Genomic DNA, 13,213 nt, shown 5'->3' on the forward strand with positions numbered 1-13,213 from the left:
TCTACCACTAATGGTAGTCTGAGAATGCCCCAAAACTCCCTGAGACAGAGTAATACAAGGCGGTGACTTGCCCTTACTTGTGTTACTTCACATTTATCAAACCACGCAGGGCCAAGCCAGGTGGCCTTGCCTGGCCTTTTAAATGTCATTCTAGGCTTTGCGTCGCCCTTGTGTCCGTTTGCGTGGCTCAAGGACGTAGCAAAACTAAGATAAACATGCCCCCCTGATCTCTCCCACATAGGTGAACAATATCTTATCCTTAGGACTAACTACCACTGCCAGGGTCTAGTTCATCATGGAATCTAATTAAAGAACGGATTGCCACTCTCCCTCTGCCTACTTCTACCCCCTGACTCAATCTCTCTACCCAGCATCATCCTAATTATTTTTGTGGTCTCTGGTAAAGCATATTTCAACTGCCTATCACCTAGTTAAAGCTTTACATGTAATTTAGTATTGTTTGGCATCACAGGTGGTATTAATTACCCCAAAAATATTTCTTGACACTTTGTCCCCAAAGACGACATGACCCTGCTTTCACTGCCTAGTTTGTCCCTTGTTCAGTTGTTTCAGATTCCACAAGTGTGGAATCCTCTGCAGGCGAGGCTCAGGAGTCCAGAAAATCTACCCAAGACAATTTCACAGTGACGGATCTGGGATAAATCGCTCTTCAAGAGCTTCAACATTGAACTGGATTTTCCTCATTCCCTCAAAGTTGGAAATTGATCATACCACCTAAATACACTTTCTTTCATTCAAATTGCTAACAACTCGCAACAATGTTTGTGTCTCTGTTTACTTACTGTACATTTCCATACAGAATTCCTTTCCGTTTATATTGTTGGGTTCTCCGGGAGCCCAATTCTGATAGTTGATGTCACTGCCATCTGTCCAAATAAAGGATTTCCCCTTTTGATAAAGAGAGAAGATCACACACGAGTCACACAGATTTAAGTGAGAGGATGAAATAAAAAGACCAGAAAGAAGATAGCTTTGGAGGTAAAGACTTTAAGGCAATGTAGCGACATAGAGATGAATTGCAACCAAGAGGAAAGATAAAAGTTACAGGAATAGTTGTTCATTTTCTGGTGCATTCAAAACACCTTCCTCCAGTCCTGCGCTTTATCTCTGAAACTACACGGGCTCTATTTTATTATCAACTGAAATGTCTTTTTAAGGATTGTTAACATGTTACTGACACCAGCAGCCTTGTTTTAATTTACACCATTAAGCCTAATGAAAGTGGCTTTATTTGCTGTACATAGCCTGAATAGTGATTGGAGGCTTAGAAAGGCTGAACAACATTTAAAAATCCATGGAATGAGTTAAGAAATATTTGCAGCAGTACAAGTGCTATTTACGTTGATGCACGTTTGGTTTGGCACAAAATAAGCTAGCTGCATATTCAGGGACACACCAATACAAGTACATGAACAGATGTGTATTGACAAATATTCATTAACCTTGATTTGTGTGAAAACCAATGGGCTTCTGTGATTAAGCAGTCAACATACTGATGCATCCGTTCACACGTGTGCTGACATAGTAACTTTTGTAAGGTTCTTGGCACAAGTCACAGCCAACAGGCGATTAGGGTCAAATTTTAGAGTTGAGTCATAGGCCTTATTCATGACTTTTATATTTACCCATTAAAAAGAGATAGAAATGTACATGCTTGCCTTAAACAATACTCTTCTATTGGATGTTACTGAGCAGTCAGAGCGAACAGGAACTGTGTTCCACTACTTTGTACTTCAGAAAATATCAAGACTCACCTCTTCTCCATAATCCTACCACCATAACACTTACTCTGCCTTTCACTTTTCCGTTGCATTACAAACATTAATTAGACCCACATAGACAAACAATTTAGGGGAGTGTTGCATTTTCCATATAAGTGTGATGTTTGAACATATGTCAAATCGCTGCAGTCGGATGTCTCATCAAAAAAGAAAATCAGACACCAGCATTTTTTGAGAGGACAGTGCATAACTTGTTCATTCTTCCATCACCAGCAGAAGATTTGCATGATCAAGGAATGAAGAAAAACAGTGTGGCTATTTACCCGGGTGCCGCAAAATAGTACATATATAATAGAGACGATGTACAAGTTGACTGGCGACCAGAAAAATAGTGTGAAGGAGATCTTTATTTAGCTGCCCATAAGAAAAAAAGAGAAAACAAGCAATGGCGGGATGCTGGCCATCGTGTAATGGGGATGTGTTGGACTTGGCCCTTTTCCCCCAAACTTTTTCGCTTTTTGCCCCCCCCCCCTAATTTGAAATGTCTCCCCCATGGTAATAAACCTGTATAGGCCATGTGTGGTGTGAGACACCTTGTTAATATGTAATGTCATGCAATGGTGTGAGCACTTGTCAATTTCCCCCGTGAATGCTTTACACATGTCCTCTGAAGGTTGGCCGGCTCGCTCTGCTCCATGCCACCCCCTGTAGAATTGGTAACCCCATTTCTAACATTGTTGGCGAGCGGTGGGATAGGACTTGTGTTTGCGCAGTACCACGGCGACAACAGGTTACGTTGCAAATAGAGATCTGAAAAGTAATCACAGTTTTGTGGGGATTATTGTTTGCCTGATTATTGTGTTTTTTTAGCATTATTGCTTCCTCCTAAAAAGTGTTTTGAATCGTGTCCCCCTTGTTCCACTGTTGGTGTGTGCCGGGTGTACCTTGCCACGATGGGGATGGTTTATGACGAGGACGACTCATGGAGTACATCGAGCAGGAAGTGGTAGATTTCTTCAAGGAGAGAGGGATACCCCCAGTAGGCAACATTAGAAGAAAGTTGTTTCTCTACGAGGCCCTCAATAGGGGGGAGCCCTTAGAGATCGGTGGGGACCTGTCTGATTACCCCCCCGAGTATTTGAAGGGTGGATTTGGTAGAGGCCAGAGGGAGGGCTCCCAGTCCATAACCCCAGAGGGTGGGTATTCCGATGGAGAGGAGGAAGAGTTTGATAGGGCGGAGACGCCCGTAGCTGATGAGGACACCGTAGATAGGGAGTCTCGCACTGGGTCCAGTCCCGGGGGCACTGCCCCATCCCTTTCCCGGTCCCCAGAAGAGTGGGTAGACAGGAGATAAGAAAGGGAGCATCGGCTGGCGCTGGCAAAGCTCATGCATGCCAAGGAGTTAGCGCGACTGAGGGTGGAAGAGCAGAGGCTAGAGGCAGAAATGGTCCTAGCCCAGGAGAGAATGGCAGAGGCAGAGAGGGCCTTTGCCAGGGAGAGAGTAGCTCAGGTGGGTAGGTTGTCCCCTGAGAGTGGTTTTAGGAGTCTGGATACACCGGTGAGGGTGGGATCCAGTGGTGGCAGCGAATGTAGGTCCAGTGCAAGGAGTCCCACTCCCGAAGCCCAGGAGACCGTGCCTGATTCCCAGGAAGAGGGGGACGGGCTAGTGTTCAGGGGCAGGGGAAAACTGTCCCACCAGTCCTGGGGAGAGTTTGAGGAGGAGTGTTGGACTGCATTGGAGGATTGGGTGGTGAGGAGAGCAGTGGATGATTGGGAAGGGCTGTGCCATGCAGTCATCAGAGAGCACATGCTGAGGAGTTGTTCCCCAAGTCTGCGTCACCATTTGTTGCAGTGTGGGTTCTCAGACCCCAGGGAACTTGCACGGGAGGCAGAACTTTGGGTACGTGCCAGAGAGTCTGAGAGGACATTGGGGAGTGATCCTAAAGGGAGTGGTGCAGGGATCTTCCGACCCAGCGAGGTGGGAGAGTTGAGGAGTAGCCCAGCTAGGTCCCAGGATAGTGAGAGGGTTGTAGGGCCTCACCCATCTACAGGAGGGCGTGAGACGGGGAGGTGTCCTGAGTTGCCCCAACCACAGTCACAGGGCCTGGAGAGTTTGGTAAGTGAACCCCAGGTTGGGAGCCAAGGCTGTCCTGATGTGCCTTCCCGTGAAGGGGATCCCCTCGTGTCAGGAGAACCTGGAGCATCAGTAATCAGAGCTCCAGGGGTTCGGGGGTCTGACCAGTCACAGGGTTTAGATCCTGGACTGGGATTCCAGGTTCAGAAGTTACCTGACCTGGAGGGTGGGGTACCTGTAATTAAGGTCCCTACCAGTTTAACCCCCAGGGATACTTCTCCCGGTGGGAGGGTGCGGAACTCTGGGAGGGGGTGCAGAGGGAGGAAGGTCTCTCCTCTGTCACCGGCTCAGCCACAGGGCGCAGATCCCGGGTTGGGTGGCCAGGTTAGCGGTTGCCGGATCTGGCGGGTGGGACATCTATAATCAGAGTCCCCCCAGATTTGACTCTCAGGGGTACTACTCCAGTTAGGAGGGTGCGAAACTCTGGGAGGGGGTGCAGTGGGAGGGAGGACTCGCCCCTGTCACCGGTTCAGCCTGAGGGTTTCGACTCCAGGTTGGGGAGAGAGTGGGTGTCTGAGGGTGTCCCCGGGAGAAGGAGAGGGTGGAACCCCAGAAGGAGAGGTAGGGGGAGGAGAGCCTCGCCCCTGGTGGCTGGTCAGCCTGAGGGTTCGGACCCCAGGTGGGGAGACCAGTGGCAATTTGGTAGGAGGAGAGTGGTCAAAAGGTACCTCGGGCCTGAGGCTGGAGTCTCCCACTCTGTGAGAGAGCAAGGGCCAGAGACTTCTGGATGGCCTAGAGGCCAGTCCTGGCCACATCCCACTAGAGAACACCATTGGGGTGGTTTGGTTGTTGAAGGGAGGGTTGCAAGAGTGAACCATCGGGTTCCGGAGTGAAGAAACTGCAGGTGCTCCTGTAGTTGCAGGCCTGCGTCCACCTTTTTCCGCCCCAAGCAGGGAAGCTCATCAAGGCATTGATTGGTCTACCCTGGCTTTTGGCTGGGGGGAGTTGTGCTGGACTTGGCCCTTTTCCCCAAACTTTTTCGCTTTTTGCCCCCCCCCCCCCCCCCTAATTTGAAATGTCTCCCCCATGGTAATAAACCTGTATAGGCCATGTGTGGTGTGAGACACCTTGTTAATATGTAATGTCATGCAGTGGTGTGAGCACTTGTCAATTTCTCCCATTGTAAACATGTACCCTGGTGAAATGCTGCATTTGTGTTTTGCATTTAAAATGGCTGCCAAGGCTATGCGTTGTGCCACCTGACTGCAGGAGGTTAGCAGTCTAGTTGTTAGGTACCCAGCCACCCCTGCATTTGGAGGGAAAGCCTGGCACCCAGGGTGCTCTACTCCTCCCTCTGAGCCAGTTAGAACTAGTTTGCCTGTCTGAGGTGGGTTAGCGGTCTAGTTGTCTGGTACCCAGCATTTGGAGGGACCTTCTAGAAGCTTCCAGCCTTTCTGGTATAGGGAGAGCAGTAGAGATGTGATGTGCAGAGACAGAGCAGGGACAGGAATGCGAGGGGACCTGCTGCAGGGGATACCGTCACTTGGGCCTGTGTGCTGGACCCTGCACCCATCTAGGACCCCCCCTAATGTCCCCAGGGCTAGTGAAGCCCCACTTCAGGAGTTCAGGCGGCCGTGTGGGAGGAGGGCCACGCTGCAGTGGGGATGGTGAAAGCCTACCACCCTGCTTTGATGATGCCCCCACTACCTGCTAACCTGGCCCAGTAGTGCTACTGCTCTGTCCCCCGGGCCCCTGAGGAAGGAGGGCCCCCCTAGGTCCCTGGATCTGCCGGGACCCTGCGCTACGCAAGCGCTGCGCCAAGAAGCGCCGAGAAGGGAAGGAGTGTTGTGGACTGGACCCTCCAGGAGGTGAGAAGAGTTACCCTGGGACCCCTGGGTGTGTTACTGGGATTGTCCGCCCCCCCCCCCCCCCTGCGCTGTGTGCCTGGAAGCGCTGGCCTGCAGAAGACTGCTTGTGTCCCCAGAGTGCTGTGACCAAGACTGCCCTGCTGATTGCCTGCCAAGCGCTATAATCTGGAAAGCGCTGTGCTGCAGAAGCGCTGTATGGGGAGGATTGTACCCCCAAGGAGCTGTGCTGTGAGGAGCTGCCTGTTAAGTGCTATAACTTCAAAGCGCTGGAGAAGGGCTGCTGGCCCTTTGAGCCCCAGGGCCCTGAAAGCTGTGTGGCCTGAGAGAGGAGCTGAGCGCTGTGAATAGCTCTGTGGGTGCCTACCCCACGTGTTTGCGCCCTTTTGTGGAGTAAATAGTGCCGCGGGAGCCCACCCCGCGTGTAGGCGCGCTTATGGCGTGTTTAAAATAATTACCAGAAGGGTGCCTGCCCCTACAGCCAAGGGGAACCCCACAAGGACATCAGGAGCCCGGTGAGTGAGGGCTCGACTGAGTGGGTTGGGGGTGTGCCGGGGCACAGGGTCGGTGCCTGCCCCCAGGACTGGTGTTTTGGGTCGACGGGCGGAGGGACTGAGATCGCCCCCCCTGGAAAAACTGTGACTGGGCCCTATTGGCCACTCGCAAGGCTTGTGCTGACTTGGTAAATAATGCCCCCACGTTGAGGAGAAGGCCCTATGCCCCAAGCTAAGTCTAGTGGTTAATGCCCGGAGGTCCCTCTACTGAAGTGCCAGGCCTGATATTAAAAATGTTGTGGCTGGTATTCCATTTTCTTGCAGGAGGTGCTCGTGAATTTCTGCCTGATGTTCTAGGCCTGATATTGAAGTTGTGCCTATTCAAATGCCATGCCCCAAGTGAATGCTAAGGTTAGGCTTCTGTGTTCTTTCTATGTGATGGAGCCTGATGTTAAGGTCTTGCACCTAACGTTGATTTGATGGTGTACTCACTTGCCCCAGGATGCCCCAAAGAGTTATTGGTGGCCATGGTAAATGCGAATATGCCTTTCTAGGCCTGATGTAATGTTGTGGGCTCCATGTTCCTTTCGTTACAGTGGATGCAGATGCCATGCAGGAGTTACCTTTATACCTAATAATAATAATAATAATAAAACATTTATTAAGCGCCTGGCTGCACAAAAAACTGTGTATCCCCGCGCTAACTGCAAGTGCAAACCAATCCAGAGCAGCAGAATCCGAGACTCGGCATAGGGATTCCTATTTAGGGAATAGGTGAGTTTTTAATCTAGCTCTGAATCTCAATTCTAATGTGTATTTTATGCCTAATGCCTGAGTTTACGCCTACAGCTTACTTCTAGGTTGGGCCAAGGATGAAGGTCTGAGTTTGCCCTGCAATATCTATCATATGTTTATGCATTTCCTGACATTATTTTTATTTCAGCTGGACACCCATGGACTTACCTTTTATTCTTTTCCCATTTCCCATGTGAATAATCCCCCCTTGCATTCATTGCCCTGGCACCAGTTAGCGCCCGTTTGTGATTACTGCTATTATTGTGTTTTTACCTTTTGCAGGTTGGAGGTAATGCACAACTTATTCTTTTTCCAACCAGAAGCAGTGTTGTGTCTCTTTTGTGGTGTGCCTGGTGTATCGTCTGTGGGTACTGCGTGAATGCTTTGCACATGTTCTCTGAAGTTTGGCCGGCTCGCTCTGCTCCATGCTACCCCTTGTAGAATAGGTTACCCCATTTCTAACAGGATGTAACATGTGCAAGGCATTTAAATGTAAGTGCATATACAAATGCACAATAATTTTGGCAAAGACAAGTGCATGAATTCATTCCAGAAGAAAACAATTAGTAAAATTAATTTTTAATAAAAACATTTATGTTATTCGAATATTCTGATAAAACATGTATGAATCAAACTTCTGTTTTAGGAGCTTCAGGATATGGCACACAGATATTTTACACTGCAGAGAAGGAGTATTTGGCTTCCTGCAACGAATAATTAATATGGTTTTAAAGCATGTCACATGAATGTTGTATTCACTCATGAGCATATATATATATTTTTTAATATTAATGATCCTCCTTTTGATGACTGTGGAGGGCTGGTCTCTTTTTTAGACTTCTTATGGAAGGCGCGGTGCTAGCTTTAGACTTCTTTTTAAGGGGGGTTGTGCCTGCTTAGTATTTTGAAACCTGGCAACACACCAGCAGTCAACAAGCACCATCAAACAGGAAATGCAGCAGACAGGTGATATCTGGACCCTAGAGGGAGGCACACGTACAATAGGCAATTGGTTCTTGGGGACGGACTCAGTGCTTTGTGACTCTTAAAAAATTGGGTAACTGGGCTTCTGTTGAATGGGGAAGTGAAAATAGGAGACAGGTTAGCAACATCTGGATTATTCACAGGAGTTCATGTTGCTGCTTGTGAATAAACACACTTGTTCATAATATCCGCCTAGCAGAGTGGGTTTCAGGCATAGATGCTTATTAATCCAATGGCCCTTTCAGTCACACTGATATTTTAGTCACCTGCCCAATGTATCTTGGGAATGGTAGTTTTGATTTTTAACATGCTGAGCACTGTTTTAAGTGGATAAGGCCCTGTCTCTACTGAGCCCTCATTTCTGTCCTTGACAGTGTGGTATCAGCAAAAGAAATCTTTAAGGCAAGAAAAAAATCACCTGGGTGAAAGTATTGGAGGCTGTACCTGACTAAAGCCATTGTGGAGGGGGTCTGAGTAGGACCAGTAAGAGCAGGATAGTGACAAGTAGGAGAATAAGGCCCAGATGGAGGACCACCAGGAAGGCTAGAACAACCACAGCCATGAGGAGCAGGACAAGCAAAACTAGGCCCAGGCAGAACTAATGTACAATAACCAGTTTTATCTGAAAGATACAATTAGATGTAGATTCCTTACTTTAGAATTTCCCCCAAGCCTCAGTCCGGAGCTGGAGATTTTTCTTTAGCAGAGCCCCTGCGCGTTGGTAGGTGGCGTTGGTCGACTTTATGTCGGTTGTCGGGGGTCACCAGTATGACATCGAGGTACCTACTTAGACGTGGCCCTGCATGCTGACATCAGTTCTTTCTTTTTCCGCGCCAGCCTAGAACAGATCCAAAGAGATCTACCCCTTAGCCACTTTTTGGCTAGCCTTTTTGCGTCGTTTTGTCAACTTCTTTTCTAGTCAGTCGACTCCTAGTGCGCGAGGGATGTCCCGACGTCGGACCAGTTTCTAGTCACAAGATAATGTTGGTGATATACCCACATCTCGTGTGCTTGTGCTGTCTGGAGCGCGACCACAACCAGAAGTCGTGCTCCGACTGCCGGGCCATGCAGCTGAAGAATTTGCGGGAGCGGTCCCAAAAGTTGTTGGAGGTCAGGCGGTCGGGTCCGCGTCGTTCCCGGTCTCGTTCGAGAGGAAGGTCTGGAGGCCGTTCTTGGAGTCCCCACTCCTCGTTGCACTCCAAGTCATCAAGGTCCTTGGGTAAGTCCAAACAACAGAAGAAGGTGAACCAGTAGGAACAGGACCAGAGCAAAGAGGGTTAGATGGATCATCACCAAGAGGCCAAGAACAGGCCTAGTAGTGCCAGGGGGACGATGATCATTGGCCAGGAACCAGAGTACTGAGTGAAGCACAAAAGACCTGAACCTCTGGGTAGCCGGTCCAGGGGTGGAAGATCAGGAGGACCAGAACAGCCAGAGCACAAAAGGCTAATGGGACTGAACCTGGAAGTCCAGGAGGACCAGGACCAAAGTGACGAGGCTAAGAAGGACCCAAACAAAGAGAACTAGGACCAAGAGAGCCCAGACCATTGGGTGCAGTGAGTACTATGAGGACAAGGCTCAGGGCCACGAGGAAAAGGATGATCCAAACCAGGTAGACAAGTGCTAAGAGGGCAAGGCCTAAGCGGGCTAGGACACAAAAGGTCAGATAAAAGTGGACTAGCAGCACCAGGAACTGATGTATAGGAATCAGATGAGCAGGTTTTTGAGAATTAGAAGAACTAGGTCAAATGGACGAGGGTCAAGAAAATCAGGAAAGAAAAGGATTAGCTAGGAGAAGGGGGCCTAGAAGGACCAGTATGGCCAGAAGGACCAGGGCCAAGAAGGGTAGGCATACAAAACCAAACAAGGAGGAACTGGCAAAAAAAAAAGCAGGACGAGGAGTAAAAGGAGTACCACCACAAGGAAAGTCAGGATGACAGGAGCCATGATGACCACATTTGGTGGCTAAGAACAGAATGACCTGAACAAGGAGGATCATGACAAGTTAGTCCAGGATGACGAGCAGGAGGACCAGGTCCAAGAGTATCATTACATGCTGGAGGAGGACCCCAAGAAATAGTTAGGTCAGGGGCAGGTGGACTAACACCATTAAGTCCAGGAACCAGATGGGGGAGGATTAGGTGGACTAGAAGGATCAGAATAAGCAGGGCAGGGAATAGAACCAATAGGACCAGAGAGAACAGAACTGAAGCGACCGGGACCTGGAGTTCCACGTGTAGTAGTAGGACTCGGAACTAGGGTATTAGGACCAGGCTGGTGAGGATATGGGGAACTAGGACAACTAGAGCCACTTGGACCAATTAGACCAGGCCAGGACCACAATTACCAGGCCCAGCCCATGAGGACCTAATAAGGAGGACCAATGGTTGCAGTACCAGGTGGACCAAAAGGACCAGGGCAAGGTGAATCAGGATGACCCAAGCCAAAAAGACTAGGAGTGCCAGGCCTAGGAACTAAGACAACAGGGTAGGTTGATAAGGACACAGTAGACCAGCAGGATCAGGTTGAGGATCAGTAATATCAGGATCAGGAGGCCCATGAAGGACTAATATAAGGATGAACCTGGAGCTTATACTTCTTATGCTGCCAGCTCTGAGAAACCCCGCCTCTTCATCCCACGTACAGAACTGGTAAGTATTTGCTGAAAAATCAGAGCATACAATGTGAGTCAAGAGCTTGGAGTGTTACACTCTTACCTCTGACTGATAAAATACGCTGCCTGTTACTGGCACAGTAGTCTGATGGTGGATCTGAGGACATAGGGACTGAAACTTGGCAGAGGAGTTTAAAGGTGGATAGTTAAAAATGAGTGTGGTCTGTGAACGATGTCAGAAAGGGTTTGAGAAGCTCAGATGGCTGATGTTAGGGAAAATGGTTATGGTTAACAAAGAAAGGGGTCAAAGGGCTATAGCAATAAGCAAAGGGGAGCTCAGGATCATAAGAAGCTCTGAAGAGCAGAGATGGAGACTCCAGATGGATCGTCTCAGATGGCCCAAATAGGGATTTTATGCTACCCAAAATTTCATGTGTGTAGTTGTGTGGTAGATATTTAGCAAGTGTAGTAGTAAGACTTTTTATGAAAGAGTAAGGACATGGACCAGTGCAATGCATTTTGCATGATGTGATGAAGAGAAGAAACAGCTTCATTACACACTGGGCGTGCACTGACTGCAGCCCAGTGGATGGAGGATAGAGACTCAGAACTGAAACGACAGAGACTAGAGAAAAAGCTACCCAAACAAATTATGTGAGGGCCTTTTTAGCAAAGGGCTGCTGATTAGTTCTTCCTGACTGATGACATAGGGTAGATGGTAGGAGCAAGGGGTAGGTCATAGGTTTCTCTTTTTAAAGGTATCAGAGTTTCTTAGCAGGGCTGTCCTTTGGTTTGTGCCTGATGACTGCTCACAAATGTGGATGACAGCCAGGTGCTGAGATCCCACGATTCATTGTGTTCTTGTTTTGGATACTTCTGCTTGGAGCCAACACTATTTCTACTGCTGTGAGAACCATCACTTAGCACCTAGGCTGTGTCTGAGCGACAGCCAGAAAATGATCATTGAAAGAGAATCACCCCAATTCAGTTCTGAAACGTCAATGGTGGATCCACATCCCCTGTCTAGAAAATGAGTATTAAAGCGTAACTGTGAAATGATCGATCAATAGGTCTCAAGAATGTCTCTATTTATCCAGTGTCTTATTTCTTACAATATCAAGGATCAAGAAAAAAACCAGACAGTACTCTTGCACCCACTAAAACTAGGACCTGTAATATAAGTAAACCGTCAGCACCCTGGTTTAATGAGAACCTTAGAGCCCCTAAACAAGGTTGTTACAGGCAGGAAGGAAGGACTACAACTTCCTAGAAAAAGAAAAATACAAATGTAGTATCGCAGAGTATAAGCACCAGTCCCTAAAACAAAAATCTATGTATTACACCTAGGAAATTGAATTGGCCAAAAACTCCCCCAAAAAATCTTTTTCCAGACAGTTACCAAGCTTAGTTCTACACCTATTAGTAAGTCGGCAGGATGTAGTCAGTTTTTCTGTAACTCTCTCGCCAACTTCTCTCTTAAGAAAGTTGAGGACCTATTTATCAAAGTCTCTACAAGCAAATCCACTAGTCTTCTTAGTAACAGCATTACATCTATAGTTCCAGTGAAACCGCTCTCGGAGGAATTTGAGCTCCTCGCTACAGATCCGGTAAAATAGGCCATTATTACCAACAAAGTCTGGTTCTCTTCTTGATCCTTGCACACCAGCAGTTGTTCAATTGGCACCAGAGACGGTTGCATTTTCTTGACTATTATCTATAATCTTATGTTTAGTTCAGGCTCTTTCCCTAAACCCTGGAAATCATCTTCAATTCTACCTTTACTCCAAAACGTCAAAAAAAGGCAAACTTTAATCCTACAGATCCTAATAATTATCAGCACATCTCCTGTCTTCCTTTCCCAGCTATAATTGTGGAGAGGGCCATGAACCAACAACTTGCATCAAGAGTAACCACTTATTGGATGACACCCAATTTGGCTTCAGATGTGGCCACATCACTGAAGCGGCGCAGATTTTGATCAATGAAGAAATCAGGTCAACTTTACATAAGGGCGGTAGAGCAGCCCTTATCTTACTTGACCTGCCTGCATATTTCGACACAGTCAATCATGACCTTCTGACGGACTGGTTACATGATCTTGGGATCAAAGGCACAGCTCTGTCTCTGCTTCTTCTTTTCTCTCTGAGCGTGTTCAAAAGCTCACCCGTGCGAAATTCACCCCTGGTCCATTCTTTCTGTCCTGTGTGGTTCCCCAGGACTCATCATTGAGCCTGATCCCTTTTAACCTTTATGTCACATCCCTAGCTAGTTTAATTAAGTCTTTTGGGTTTTCGTTGGTGTCTTATACCGACAACGCCTACATTGTTGTTTCGCTCTCGAACAACAATCATAACTTGGGTGAGGCTTTAAGGAACTGCATGTCTGCAGTCAGCAACTGGATGAACGACAAATCTTTGAAGTTGAACTTTTCAAAGATGGAAGTTCTGCTATTAGGGAACAATGTTTCTTTCTGGTCCCCCTCCTGGTAGCCACAAGATCTTGGAGCTCTTACTCATTCCAGCAAGGAAGGTAAAAAAATGTTGGCGTCATAATGGATGAGAAACCTACCTTTAAAAGCCAAGTGACCAAGCGATTATTTCCACTTCGTTTTATATGCTTAAGATCATAAAGAAGATTGCTAATTT

The 13,213-nt window shown here is 47.8% G+C and overlaps 2 protein-coding genes across 2 annotated transcripts in view; one reads left to right on the plus strand and one right to left on the minus strand.

The window, feature by feature from the left end:
• LOC144752201 (C-type lectin-like) overlaps window positions 1–13,213 on the plus strand; it is a 615,868-nt gene that overhangs the window by 290,218 nt on the left and 312,437 nt on the right. The window lies entirely within an intron of this gene.
• LOC144752199 (C-type Lectin CRL-like) overlaps window positions 1–13,213 on the minus strand; it is a 39,312-nt gene that overhangs the window by 1,577 nt on the left and 24,522 nt on the right. Inside the window, exon 4 of the mRNA XM_078640148.1 lies at window positions 804–909. Within this exon, the coding sequence (XP_078496274.1) occupies window positions 804–909 (106 nt within the window). The remainder of the gene's footprint in view (window positions 1–803; window positions 910–13,213) is intronic.

This window comes from Lissotriton helveticus, chromosome 4_2, assembly GCF_964261635.1.
Source record: "Lissotriton helveticus chromosome 4_2, aLisHel1.1, whole genome shotgun sequence".
NCBI lineage: Eukaryota > Metazoa > Chordata > Amphibia > Caudata > Salamandridae > Lissotriton > Lissotriton helveticus.